General features: G+C 45.8%; 2 protein-coding genes across 2 annotated transcripts; one reads left to right on the forward strand and one right to left on the reverse strand.

Annotated features, from left to right (window-relative positions):
- The first annotated feature begins 579 nt into the window (after positions 1-579).
- On the forward strand, positions 580-4,140 carry LOC119323128 (putative clathrin assembly protein At5g57200). Its single transcript, XM_037596707.1, has 15 exons — positions 580-677; positions 820-889; positions 1,029-1,126; positions 1,301-1,439; positions 1,609-1,736; positions 1,828-1,920; positions 1,996-2,046; positions 2,153-2,218; positions 2,306-2,371; positions 2,453-2,533; positions 2,663-2,734; positions 2,827-2,997; positions 3,090-3,168; positions 3,350-3,468; positions 3,567-4,140. The coding sequence occupies exons 1-15, from the start codon at positions 597-599 to the stop codon at positions 3,984-3,986; spliced, it is 1,734 nt and encodes a 577-aa protein (XP_037452604.1). The 5' UTR covers positions 580-596; the 3' UTR covers positions 3,987-4,140.
- Positions 4,141-4,235: 95 nt separating this feature from the next.
- On the reverse strand, positions 4,236-12,707 carry LOC119323129 (glycosyltransferase BC10-like). Its single transcript, XM_037596708.1, has 11 exons — positions 12,532-12,707; positions 11,378-11,890; positions 11,164-11,262; positions 9,647-9,747; positions 9,497-9,568; positions 8,981-9,071; positions 8,019-8,099; positions 5,621-5,677; positions 5,416-5,538; positions 5,281-5,319; positions 4,236-4,751 (listed from the first exon to the last, which is right to left on the reverse strand). Exons 2-11 carry the CDS (start codon positions 11,756-11,758, stop codon positions 4,623-4,625), a joined length of 1,173 nt encoding a protein of 390 aa, XP_037452605.1. The 5' UTR covers positions 11,759-11,890; positions 12,532-12,707; the 3' UTR covers positions 4,236-4,622.
- Between the last annotated feature and the right edge of the window lie 651 nt (positions 12,708-13,358).

Here is a 13,358-nt window from a genome sequence, read left to right on the forward strand (position 1 = left end):
TTTTATAGCCATTACAGAACTAGAAAGCAAAAAAGAAGAAAGCAAAGCGCACATGGCGTTGTCGGGCGATGAATAGCTTTTCCCGCGTCATCTCAGCCGTTGGATAGACGATCGACGAAGGAGAGCGCTCCATTCCAGCGAACCGTTATCCTTACTTGGTGGCCCTACGATGAGCGATGAACGGCTGTAGAAGTACCAGGCACGCTGAAACAGGGGATTTTCAGAAATGGGCTTGACACGGTTGCGGGCGGTTCTTCTTCTTCTTGGTCCTTCCATGCGTTTCTGGACAGAGCTCCGCGGTAATCGGACACATACGAACACCACGTCACCACCCATGATTCTTTCTCTCTCTCTCTCTCATCGTGCTCAAATTATTCGTTCCCGCTTAGGCGTAGGGGCGAACGGACGCCAGCTGCATCGCCCGCACCGGCACCGATGGAGCTAGCTAGCTTTGCCAAAATTAGCGCGAGGGGTCAACGAGAGCCAGCCCTGGAGGGGGGCCATTCCCCCACCCCCACCCGCCGGTTGAGCAGAGGGAGGCAGCGAGCGAGGGAGGGAGCCACGGCGCGGGGGTGATCGTGGGGTGGGGGAGCCTGATGGGGTCGTGGCGCAAGGCCTACGGCGCCCTCAAGGACTCCACCAGGGTCGGCCTCGCCAAGGTCCACAGCGACTTCAAGGTCAGTCACTGCCACCAATGCATTACGCATGCATGCATGGGCGATTCATTGTGCGGTCAATTTCTCCATTCTCAATCAATCGCCAGCGAACGCAACGCAAAATTACAATCTAGCTTTGCTTGGGGTTTGGTGGGTTTGACAGGATTTGGATATTGCCATTGTCAAGGCGACCAACCACGTGGAATGCCCTCCCAAGGAGCGCCACGTCAGAAGTGAGCAACCTATCCGCTCTTTCATGGCCTAGCAAATTATAGGGACGATTTCTCTTCTCTCTTTTTTCGTTTCTTCTTTTGCATGGCTCGTCAGATTCATCTCGTAAGCTTGTGATTTCGTCGTCTCGCATTGTTGCAGAAATATTCTTGGCAACCTCGGTGACCCGCCCTCGCGCCGATGTCGCCTACTGCATATACGCCTTGTCGAGAAGGCTGTCCAAGACAAAGAATTGGACCGTGGGTGTCCTTCCTCCTTGCCTCCTACTCCATGGGTTCCATAAACACTCTTATATTATGGGACACAGGGAGTATCAATTTTCTCATCCTCCACTCATGTTCTAGGTTAGAAAACCATGTTTCTACCCTTTTCAGCACATTAACTACTGCATTGTTCATGCCATCTTATTGTAGGTTGCCTTAAAGACGTTGATAGTGATACACAGGCTTATGCGAGAAGGCGATCCTACTTTCAAGGAGGAGTTCCTGGCCCACTCCCACAAAAGAAACCTTTTGCACATGGCGCGTTTCAAGGATGACTCGAGCCCATTAGGTTGGTCCCTTGCAATGCCTCCTTTTCCTCCCAAGAACAGGGAAAAGGATATGCAACATCCTTGCATCAAGGAGGCAAGACACCCGAAGGCAATGGCATTTGCATTTCCCGATTCTTGATCGATAGAAATGGCGCCTCAACTGATTCACCTTGTTCTTGATCTTGGCAGCTTGGGATTGCTCCGCGTGGGTTCGCACCTACGCGCTCTTTCTGGAGGAACGGCTTGAGTGCTTTAGGAATCTAAAATACGACATCGAAACCGAGCGTCCGATGAGATCTCCCCAGCATTCTGCCATGGTAGGGACTATGTCTTTTACGCAATCATGGCGGCGAAATTTTGTTTATTTGCCTTGTGCGGATGGAAAGGTTGTGATCCTGAGAAATGCAGGCACATAGTAGAACCAGGACGCTGCCCTGCCTTGATCTTATGGAGCATTTGCCTTCATTGCAGCAGCTGCTCTTCCGGCTTATGGGCTGCCAGGTCTGATCACTGCCCTGTTACGTTACTGGCTCTGAGAACTGTTTACTAGCTGAATTCATGTTTTCACCTTTGCAGCCTGAAGGTTTAGCATGCTCAAATGACCTTATTCAATATGCATTAGCCTTGGTAAACCACAAGTCTTTTTTTTAACTACAAAGGTTGTCGTTTCCATTTTACAATATATCATTTGATCTAAGATATCTTATGGCGGTGTGTTGCATGCATGCGACAGGCTTTGGAGGAGAGCTTTAAAATATATTGCGCAATCAATGATGGAATCATCAACCTTGTTGATATGGTAAAGTGATTTTTCATGACATTGTATTTGTTAATATCTCTGATGAAGTATAACCATAGATTTCCGGATCTCATTGGTATGATCCAGTTCTTTGACATGCCGAGGTATGATGCTATCAAGGCTCTTGCAATCTATAAAAGAGCTAGCATGCAGGTCTGTCATCTTCTTTATGCCAAATTTGTCTTCTGTTATTGCTTTGAATTCTAGCTTAGAATTTTTTTGTCTAATCCGCAGGCAGAAAACCTTGCTGATTTTTACGAATTCTGCAAGGATCTTGAGCTTGCCAGGACATTCCAGTTTCCTACTCTCAGACAGGTTGGTTCCTCATCATCCTGCTGCACATCCCTTCACCTTGATCTTCAACGATGGAAGGCTAAATGACTAACTTCTTCATCTCATGAGCATGGTGTTCTAATGTGCTTTTCATCGCGTAATGTTCTACAGCCACCCCCATCATTTCTTGCAGCCATGGAGGAGTACATCAGAGAAGCGGCACGTCCCACAATCAGGAGACTGGTGAGTGCAGTCCTGTTCTACAAATAAGCGCAAGTGGCACAGCAGTTCTGTTGTAACACTCTGTTTGGTAACTCTTCCTGTTGCCAAAACAGGACAGTGAGAGGAAGCTACTAACATACAGCCAGGAAGCTCCAACAGAACCCGAAAAGCCGGCCGAAGAGGAGAAAGAAGAACCTACAAAGCTTGAACAAGAACCGGTGCCTGACCCTACGCCTGAGCCTGAACGACAACTGCTGGCAATGGAAACCACTGGAGATTTACTCGTATTTCTCTCCATAAGCTTTTTTCCAGCCCATTTCTGTTCATCTCCTCTGAATCTCACTACTGTCCTTTCCTGCTTGCATGCTTTATGCAGAACCTGGATGAGGAGGTGAATCCCTTTGTCGTGGATCTTGATGAACACAACGCGCTTGCACTCGCTATTGTGGGACCAGGTACAGAAGAAGATCGCCACATATCCCTCTCCTGTCAAACTCTCTAAAATAGCATCATAATTTACAAGCATGGTTGCCGAAACATTGATCATCTAATGTCCAATTAACTTACCTGCATTGTTGCTCCCAAATGTTCTTCGAGAAGGCATCATCAGATATTCTTTTTGGTCTCTGCATGTAGGAGATGGAAGCAAAGCATCAACTTGTCAAAACTTGTTTTCTGGCAGCACATCTGGATGGGAGCTGGCCCTCGTCGCTGCTCCAAGCCGCTTCACCAGCCAACCAATGGAGACCAAATTGGTCAGCATAATACCGTTGCTAGTTAGCTAGTTTCTGTTAGAACTCAGTAAAATTCAAACTGATCAGAATCACTTGCACATTTTCCATCTGATTAACAGGCTGGGGGCTTTGACATAATGCTACTCGACAGCCTATACGAAGACAGTGCGAGGAGGCAGCAGATCACCCGCGTGACCTACAATGGCAGCCTTGGACAAGCCAACAACCCCTTCGAAACGAACGACCTTTTCGCCATATCCAACAGCTTTGCGCCGCCTTCCAACGTCCAGCTGGCAATGGTGACCCAGCAGCAGCAATACTTCCAGGCTCAACAACATCAGCAGCAATGCTACTACCAGCCCCAGCTGCAGCAGCAGCAGCAGTATTTCCAGTCTCAGCAGCATCAGCACCAGTATTTCCAGCAGCAGCCTCAGTATTGTGTGCATCCGGCCGGAACTTACAATCCGTTTGGTGACCCTTTCACTGACCTTGTAACACTGGATGCTCCTCCAAAACAAGGCAATTTAACTTTGCTCTGAATTGCCCGGCCCTGTTTATGATCTCAGTCAATATAGATGGGTACTCCCATTCTCAGTAGAGCAACCAGTACAAATTGAATTCTTCTGTTGGGTTAAGATGATGTTACACTGCTGACCTTTGCAATATCCACATTTCAAACAAACATGACAAGTACAACTTCATTTTGTATACTAACTACATTGAATATTTCCCCAGCAGAGTAAAAATAGGTCAGAAATATAAACATGTCGGCAAAACTGAGCAAGCTAGACTATAAGGCTGCTCTCATTTCATAATATGTGTCCAAAAAGAATGGGCCGAACGTGACAAAAACCCTGTTCCTCAAGAGATGGGAGCTAGGAAACTAAAAAGGGAAAGCTAGAAATACAAGAATGAGAGGAAAAGGTAAAATGGACAGCTAACAGAAACATGCACAAGGCACAATGGATTACAATGAGGGCAGTGTCCATATACTAAATAGATATCACATCAGCCCTACCTAGGGTCCCAGAATGACAGGGCGTCGCTATTGTTGTAGCAACGACATGTCTCTGGCCCTGGATCTCTGTTAAGAAGCTAGGTATCAATTGCAAAATTTACATAAAAGAAAAAATCCTAGGGGAATCCTAGGCCAATGGCAAAGAATCGTGTAGAATTCAAGCAGATGTGTAACTGGGAAATAGCTTCAGTAGATTGTTGACAGCATCTGGGTAAAATTTTCTTGCAAAAAGGAAGCACGGTCTCTTTCTTCCGTTCAATATACATGGGGTCGATGTCACAGTTCTCTGCAATATAGATAAAGAAATATGTCAAATCATTCATGTCAATGCTACAACACGACTATTTGCATCTAGAAATTTTGCTGAATTATTTGAATGGAATTCTTCAGAATGACTGCTGATGACACGAACACAATATCTTAATGTCCATTGGATGGCGGTCTGGTAATAGGATTAGTGAGGCATAAGGGAAATGTCTTATTACCAACTGGTTGTGCTAGTCTTTTGTACTCTTGTATGACTTGTATGCATGCTGAAACTATGCAACAATAGATGGCTGCTTGCATCAACCGATGCAGAGGCCGGGGGTTTCCCCTCCTTTCGGAAAAAAATACATCCATAAATAGTAATCACATGCAAGGTATGTTTTAGTTAGATTCCTAGTACATGAATGCAACAATTCAAAACGAAAAATATCTTCAGGCATTCACAGGCAAGTACCAAGTACTAGATCACAACAATCAACTAATGATCACCAAGTCCTAGAAAAATCATATATTGTGATTGGGCGATAAGGAGGAATTGTTATGCTTACAGTCTCATCACTTGCAATGTGCACAATCTCATTGAAATACTGCAGAACATTTAAGTAGTTGAGTCAGTGTATAACATACAAATCATGTTAATTGGCAAAATTGTGTTTCCCATTTTGCAAGATAAAAGCATATACCGTTATGTTTCTTAAGAGTTCATAGGTAATATCAGCAGCTCTATAGGACCTCGGATGCCATTTCCCCTCAGACCAGTCAACATGTGTCACTGAATAATTAGAAATCCCGCCAGGATCTACTATCTGCACATTAATGTGGAAGTAAATAATAAAAGCAAATGGAGAACGGAAAGCTAGATATCGGTTCAAAAGATTTATTACTAACTTTGAACAAGGTTGGCAAATAGTGCTCATCGGCGATACAGTTCCGTCCCACTGTTGGCTGCAAAACACAAGCAAAAACATTGCTTATCTAAAACCAACTTTTAAAGAACAGTCGCAAGGTGAAACACAAAGCATAGGTTCTGAAAACAGCATGAGAACAATCATGGCACCATGTGATGTGGCTATTTGAGCCTGATTTTATAGCCTGAAATAGAAGGCACCTGTCAGCATGTGATATGGCTATTTGAGCCTGATTTTATACAGTGCCACACTCTGCTGAAATAGGAGGCACCTATCTGAAGGTCTGTGAGCATTCGTTTGAAGCACTATTCCCCATGATTCCATGTGGTTTTTTCTATGAAGCAATCGAAATAAGGTACTGTGGCAGAAGCCTTCTCCGAATTTCAGATCATTTTCAGTTATACAACTTGAGGTTTAGACCCAAACTAACTGTTATGGCGCTGCTAGAAGGAGGGCGCGAGAAGGCTGGCGGGGGGGCCTTTTTGCCCATGGCTGGGCAAGAGGGAAGGGATTTCCTTCTTAATTCTTGCTTGATTAGATTGATACATCTCCTCTCTTTATATAGAGAGGTTTACTTGACTCTCAAGCAAGGCTTACTTGACCCCTAAGCAAACGACCCTTATCTCTAATTAACCCTAAGACTAATGAGCCTATTACGTACTCTAGCACTACACCCCACCTGGACATGCAGCTTGTCCTCAAGCTGCAGCCTAACCAACTTATAACCATGACTCGACGCAACACAAACCTAACACCTAAAAACAAGCCTTTTACATCTCGGCTTCTTTTATTATTCTCAACCTGAAATGGACTGGGACGCTTTATTTTGGACCCCTTAACAAAAAGTGGACACCATCCGCACGTCGGACGTGCACGTGTACACCTGGATCCCATGGACACCACCTGGACCAAAGGAGTGCATGTGTATTGCCACCTGGAAGTGGTCGCAAGAGCGACCAGCAGAGGCGCCCTCGCGGCGGCCGGCGGCGGAAAGCAGTGGTGCTACGCGGTGCGCTCCTGTCGGTGACACCCTGCCTTCTCCCCGCCGGACTGCTGTTCGTCTGCACCGCACAGGAAAGAGTGGAGGGCTTGCGATGGAGACTGACGAGGAAGGGTGCGCCTCCCCACCCGCCGATGTCGCAGACTTTGAGGACGCTGCCCGCGGGGAAAACAGCATGCCCGCCGTCCGTGGGGGAAACCGCATGCCCAAGATCCCCGACGCAGCGGACGAGATCGAGGTCCTTTGCGCAGCAAAGGGCAACTTGGAGGAGCGGCAGCTGCAGACCACGCATCTCCCGCACACGCCGACGCGCTAGGAGGCCGCGTGCAGCAGCCTGCAGCCTCACCGCCGCCGACACGTGGCGGGTAGCGATCCAAGACGGAAGCGGTGACGGCGACGCTGGGACTTGATCTGCTGGATGTGGACGCCCTGGGATGGCGGCGGCGCTGATGGGAACGAGGTCGTCGCACTCCCGTCGTAGGGCATCCCATACTGGGCTGCGGAGCTGACCGGCGGTGGCTGCTGCAGCTGTAGCGGTTGCTGCAGTGTCGCGCCGGGCAGCGGCAACGGCTGCTACGGCGGAGCGCCGGGCGCGGCGGAGGCCGCCAGGAGCGGCGTCTGCAGCTGCAGCCAGGGCTGGGCGGTGGTGGCGATGGATGGCAGCTGCGGCGGCCCGGCGAGCGCGGCGAAGGCCGCCTGGTGCGGCGGCTGCCACGGCAGACACGGCGGCACGGGGGCGGCGATGGGCGGCGCAGCTGGGGGCGGCCCGTAGGACCCGGCCAAGAACATGTGGATATCCTGGACCGTCTGGGTTAGGTTCCGCAGCACCCCGGACACCTCCTCCCAGGTGAGGACGGCGGGGGCGGGCGCGATGGAGGATCCCGGCGCGGGCAGGAGCGGGGCGACGGTCGTGGTGGTCACCGGAGGCGACATGGTGACCGACAGCGGAAGAGACGGGCTTGCCGGCGGTGAAGACATGATCGAACCGAAGCTAGCTGATATCAAATTGTTATGGCGCTGCTAGAAGGAGGGCGCGAGAGGGCCGTCCGGGGGCCTTTTTGCCCACGGTCGGGCAAGAGGGAAGGGATTTCCTTCTTAATTCTTGCTTGATTAGATTGATACATCTCCTCTCTTTATATAGAGAGGTTTACTTGACTCCCAAGCAAGGCTTACTTGACCCCTAAGCAAACGACCCTTATCTCTAATTAACCCTAAGACTAATGAGCCTATTACGTACTCTAACACTAACACCTTAGCATTATTATCAAATGTTATTCTAAAAAACCTACTTATGTTCTCGTAGAAAAAGAGCTAGCAGTTATCACTGTATGCATGCAACAAGCAATGACATAACTGGCATCAAAGGAGGGGAACATACCTTGCAATATAGCTTGAATTTACCGTAGTAGAGGTTGTCTGCCATAATCAGTATAGCATGCCTTCTTGTTATAGCAAACCACTACAGGAAGCACAAAATTACTCAGCAAAGCATGAAGAAATCCAAGTGATTACATATCTGCAATAGGAAGGATAAGGTGCAGTCTGTGCCTTTATATCCAAGTCACCTTGATACACAAGTTAGGATAGTATCAATCTGTTTAGTTTTTTTTTTTAAGTTTGTTAGTGCTTAACTTCTCCCTCACATTCGGCTTAAGCTTTTTCTTTCCCAATTCCTCTATATAAAGAAAGGCTGGCTATGTGATCCTGATCGAGCTATCTGTAAACTTATTAAGAGATTAGTATCCAAGCCCTAAGTTACCACTGTACCTACCGGCATGCCATTTGCGGCACTTGTGAAGGTGAAGGTTGTAACCCCTCAACTCAAAACCCACCAGGTCACCACGACTACTCTAGCACATGAGACCAACTTTCTCTGCAAGTCCAATAATACCCTCAGCTATAAAACCATTAAGTGTTACAATCTCTTACCTCTCAACTGGTCAAAACAACCCCCTCTCCCTAAAACATTATAATTTTGGTTGATGTGACACTACATGTTTCTATGACAGTGATGTGGGCATTGATACAAACGGCCCCATCATCATTTTTTCTTTACTTAGGATTCCACTCTATATAGAGTCGCCTGTTGGGATGCCAGATAAGCCAAGACAACTGATGTGGCTGCTAACATACCGAGACCCACTCATGAATCTAGCCTAGGGGAAAGGACCGAAAGGTGGACAGTTTCAGTAGTTGGAGGGTGAGAAAGGAATGGCTGGAGGTGTTTTCTGGACTTCTGGAAGAGTTGAGGGTGTAAAATGGACTTGTTCCTTTGTGATACCAGACATGCTGTGGTACATTTTATAAAACACGGTAGTAGTAGTAAAGCAAAACATGTACCTGCGCACCCTTCCTGAAGTCCCTGTGCTCTATTTCAGGAAACATTTCTATAGAATACCTTCCACTTCCATGAGGACCAGGATCCAGGAAACTGATAGTATGGACAAACAATCAATAGAAGGCTAAAGACATAGACATATTTTACTCTGCCATACAAAGTGGGCAGCAAACATATCTCCTTGCTATATTCTTTCAAAAAGGAAGTTACAGGTAATGTATTCTAAACTATCCTTTCGATGACGTATGTGCTGTGTGCATTCCTTTGACATAAGAAATACAAGTGAAAAGTTATAGTGAGATAAAACATGCACAGTGGAGCATCTGCCATATTCCCAACCGTTTCCATGTAAATAGATGATAAGCAAAATTAGACGAAAGGAGTATAGGTATTGTCATCGATACATGAGTTGATATCTTCTAAATAGCAATATGTGCTCTTGACGCTACCCTACATTTCTGTCTTTTGTGTTTTCTCTCTGCTTACAGGTATCCAAATATTAGTTAAATTGCTCTTACCTGTCAATGAAGCTAACATTTGTTCCCATCAGATAATTATAGATGTAATCAAATGTATGTAGTGGAATACAGCTGCCATGCAAAGAAAAGGATATTAACATACTGGAAGAAAACTGACTAAGGAACCCTTTTGCAAGAATTATTGAAAACCTGTCAGAAAGCAAGACGAAAAATTGATTATCAATATCTAGCAATGCATTTCCTAACAGCCTTTTCTCTGCATCAACCATTGAAACCCTGCCCCATACTACCTGCATTATAAAGAAATTACAATGTTTAGTTTTATAAAGAAAAACATGTAGCTTAAACTAATAACATGATGTGCTGTATACAGAAAAATGACAGGAATCACAAATATCTGTAAAATTCTAGAAGTTGGGAGTAGTTCTTTTGCTGCAAAGCAGTATAATGGTCTTCTTAATTAAGATAACCAACCCCGTATAAAACACAGGAAGTTGCAGCCAGACAAAAAAGCTCATTTCACATGCCTGCCTACAAAAGACAGCAAGTTACAGCCAGGCAAAAAGCTCATCTCGCATGCATGACTAATCCAGTTGCATTCAGATATTCCTATGTCAACTGTAATGAGTTCCACCAATATGTCAACTGTAATGAGTTCCACCGGTATATTTTTTTCTATGCATGTTGGAATTTTCTATCTCAATGCATTCTATCATCCAATCTTCCCCATAATATCACAAAACATCTGTTATATTTTGGTAGACTAGCTGAATATTTGTGCTTTGCTACGAAAAATATATACTGATCATGTTAAACCAATGTCAATGAGCCTGCCTTACATCTCAGTTGCATTCTTGTGCTCATCTGAGTTCTGCCAAAACCAGTATCATGCATGGCCTACAGCCTCACACATTCACACCCACACCTAGTCATGCTTCTTTACGACCCTTGTAGCTCAATTTTATTTTTCTAGGAAGTGGTTAAATTTGTTTATTAAACGAGCTTAGCAATGTTTCATTGAGTTGGTTAGTTTTTCTTTTTTGTTAAAAGATTTTTTAGCAAGGTGAAAAAAGGGAGAGAAGGAAGGCGTGGATGAACCACCACCATCTTTCATTTACAGAAAAGATTTTCTAATCTTGCGGAAATTCCATAAGGCACATGAGACAAAGTCTCAATAGTAGAAACAAATTCCATAAGGCATACAAGACAAAGTCTCAATAGTAGAAACATCATTAATCTTTTATTATATAGAGACATAGTATGGTTTATGGTCAGATTATGAGACTTGGGCATCCTGTAATATGAGCAACATATAGTTATCTCGGCACCCATTTTTGTATGAGCAATCAAGTTAAATTCAATCATTGTGGTTTAAATAATCATTCAATAATGATATATAGACAATCAGTCGCCATTGTACAGTACTCCCTTTATCCATGTACTACTACCCAAATGCAGCCTTATACCCTTGTACATATTTCTAACTGCGGTATGATCCATATTTGTTACTGTTTTGCTAGTTTTGCATATCAATTAAGAATGTAGCGAAAACACAAACGATGACAAGATTTTCTTTCTCAACAACGTGATAAAGTGTTAAATTACAATGATCTTTCTTACTTATTTGAATTCCATCGCCTGATTAAACATGTGGATTAAGATAAACGGAGAAAAGAAGCATACTAAGTGGGGGTGGAACTTCGTACCTTTTCACTGCGAATTTCTCGGCCCACAAACAAAGGACTAGAATGCACAGGCTTTTCACGCGATGCATGGATATAGATGGAATATCGTCCCTCATGGCCCTGTATACAGAAGTTCAGGCACACCATTTCTCATTTTAGATTAAGAAAAGTGTTTCTACATGCAGACATAATATAAACTCTATATATTCGTCTAAAAGGAATATCAGCACAGAACCTGCAAAAATCTCTCCCACAATTTCTCGAAGGGCAATGAACCAGGTGTCAAGAACATAAATGCAATCTTTGGCTTCTTGGACACGGGCATAGGCATTGCAAGCAAATCTCTGATGACCACAGACGAAAAAACCTCTTGATCGGTCAGCTCCCGCCGGGTCACAGCAGGGAGCCAATCCTTAAAGGGAGTACAAACACTTGAAGCAAAGAAGTAACAGGTCGAGTAGCGCCGTGGAGGATAGACATAAGCCCCGATCAACGAAACACAAACAATTGACAGTAGCACAATTATCCACATGGGCTTCTTGGCAGTGCGGTGGCGCGGATGTGGCATGGCTGTCATGTCCTTGCTGCCCCGCTGCCACACCCACGATACTTTCATCTCCTTGCCATTGCAGAATCAATAGTAATATATCCGGATTATACCCTCCGCATATACTTCAGAACACCAAAACTACATGCCACGTACCACACAGGGTGAGAACAAAATTATCCCCCCAATGCTGCCACCTTTCTGCAATGCAAGGTTACACGAGATTAATCCATGAACCACATTCATCTACAAGAAACAAAGCAATGGCGATCACTCAAGAGATGTGTCATGTACGAAGGGAATACGGCAAGATGCCACGCAACAACGAAATCGTCCTGAACCTTCTTATATGTCATTCTATGAGATCTACTGTTTTTTCTTATCTTTGTCACTTGTTTCGGTTGTGACAACCAAGTTTGACATGTAGGTCCCAAATAAACATTTCGAGTTAATGACATGTCTAGACGATTAGAACAACAAAAGCATGAGGAGGCGATCTCCCTGTCCAAATCAAATCACAGGGCATGGTCAAAATGGGAGCTGCTTCCAAAAGTCAACTCGCGGTCAAATCCCATGATCCCCACCGAACGCATTCCCAATTCAAACCCGATAGCCGCCTTGACAAAACGCGCAATCCCGCGCCAAATCACGCGCGCCACGCCCAAATCACCTCACGAAGCCCACCCGCAAACCGGAGCCCCGGCGCCCCAAACAGCACGAGCACCAGGGCCGGAACGCAGCAGCAGGCCGCGGCCGTCTCCGGGGCGTCCCGCTCCCCAATGCTAGGAGGCCGAGCAGGAGCGCCGGGCCGTGGTCGAGAAGGTGGGAGGAGGAGGACTTACACGCAAGGTGGAGCGGGAGGAGGGAGCGTCGTGCCCAGGACCAGGAGGCCGTGGCGCGTCTCGTCGCGGGGCAGGATCCGGGGCCCGGCGGCGGCGAGATCGGAGCTAGGGCTGGCGCAAGGCGGTGGGCGGTGGCGGAGGTGGTGGGAGGGAGGGGAGACGAGGTGGTGGTGGTGGTGGAAGTGGGCGAGGAAGGGGAGGACGGATTTAAAACAGAAATGGATTAATTAATATGGCTCCCTCCCGGCTGTTTATTCTCTTCGGGTGTTACCCTTTTCCGCCACCCAGTTAAAGTGTGGAAACGGGAGGAAGATAAAGTGGCCTTATATATTGATTATACTCCCTCCTCCCAAAATAAATATTTTAATTTTAGTATACAACTTTATACTACTCCCCCGTTTAGGTGTGTAAGTCATCTTACGAAAACCAAATAATCTCAAAACACTTAGGCACGGTGCATTAACTTCTACCTCGTTTCTTGTTTCTTGACATATCAACCAATAAGGCTGGTCATAGTGGGGAGTAACTTAGAGTAGTAACATGCATACGTTACTACTCTATGTTACTACCCTTATAGTGGGAAGTGTCATATGTGTAGTAACATACACATGTTCATTTATTGTCTTGTAGACTCATTTTGCATTGGAAAGCGCTATGTGATGGTAATATATTAGGTTACTCTATTTGTCTCTCTCCTCATTAACTACTTGTCACATCAACATTTTTGCTTATGTGGCATCTATGTTACTACCTATGTTACTCCCACTATGATCAGCCTAAGAGATGTGGGTGTGCATGCTTTTAATGACTTGAGACTACTAAACACG

This window comes from Triticum dicoccoides, chromosome 6B (genome assembly GCF_002162155.2).
Source record: "Triticum dicoccoides isolate Atlit2015 ecotype Zavitan chromosome 6B, WEW_v2.0, whole genome shotgun sequence".
Classification (NCBI taxonomy): domain Eukaryota; kingdom Viridiplantae; phylum Streptophyta; class Magnoliopsida; order Poales; family Poaceae; genus Triticum; species Triticum dicoccoides.

What these genes read in the sequence shown, in the direction of transcription:
- LOC119323128 (XM_037596707.1), top strand. Translation starts at nt 597, where the DNA reads ATGGGGTCGTGGCGCAAGGCCTACGGCGCCCTCAAGGACTCCACCAGG. An exon ending in TCCGGCTTATGGGCTGCCAG is followed by an intron (nt 1,921 to 1,995) that starts GTCTGATCACTG and finishes TCACCTTTGCAG; the next exon opens with CCTGAAGGTTTAGCATGCTC. An exon ending in AAACCACTGGAGATTTACTC is followed by an intron (nt 2,998 to 3,089) that starts GTATTTCTCTCC and finishes TGCTTTATGCAG; the next exon opens with AACCTGGATGAGGAGGTGAA.
- LOC119323129 (XM_037596708.1), bottom strand. Translation starts at nt 11,758, where the DNA reads ATGAAAGTATCGTGGGTGTGGCAGCGGGGCAGCAAGGACATGACAGCC. An exon ending in TTCGTCTTGCTTTCTGACAG is followed by an intron (nt 9,569 to 9,646) that starts GTTTTCAATAAT and finishes TTTGCATGGCAG; the next exon opens with CTGTATTCCACTACATACAT. An exon ending in ACATTGCAAGTGATGAGACT is followed by an intron (nt 4,752 to 5,280) that starts GTAAGCATAACA and finishes TCTATATTGCAG; the next exon opens with AGAACTGTGACATCGACCCC.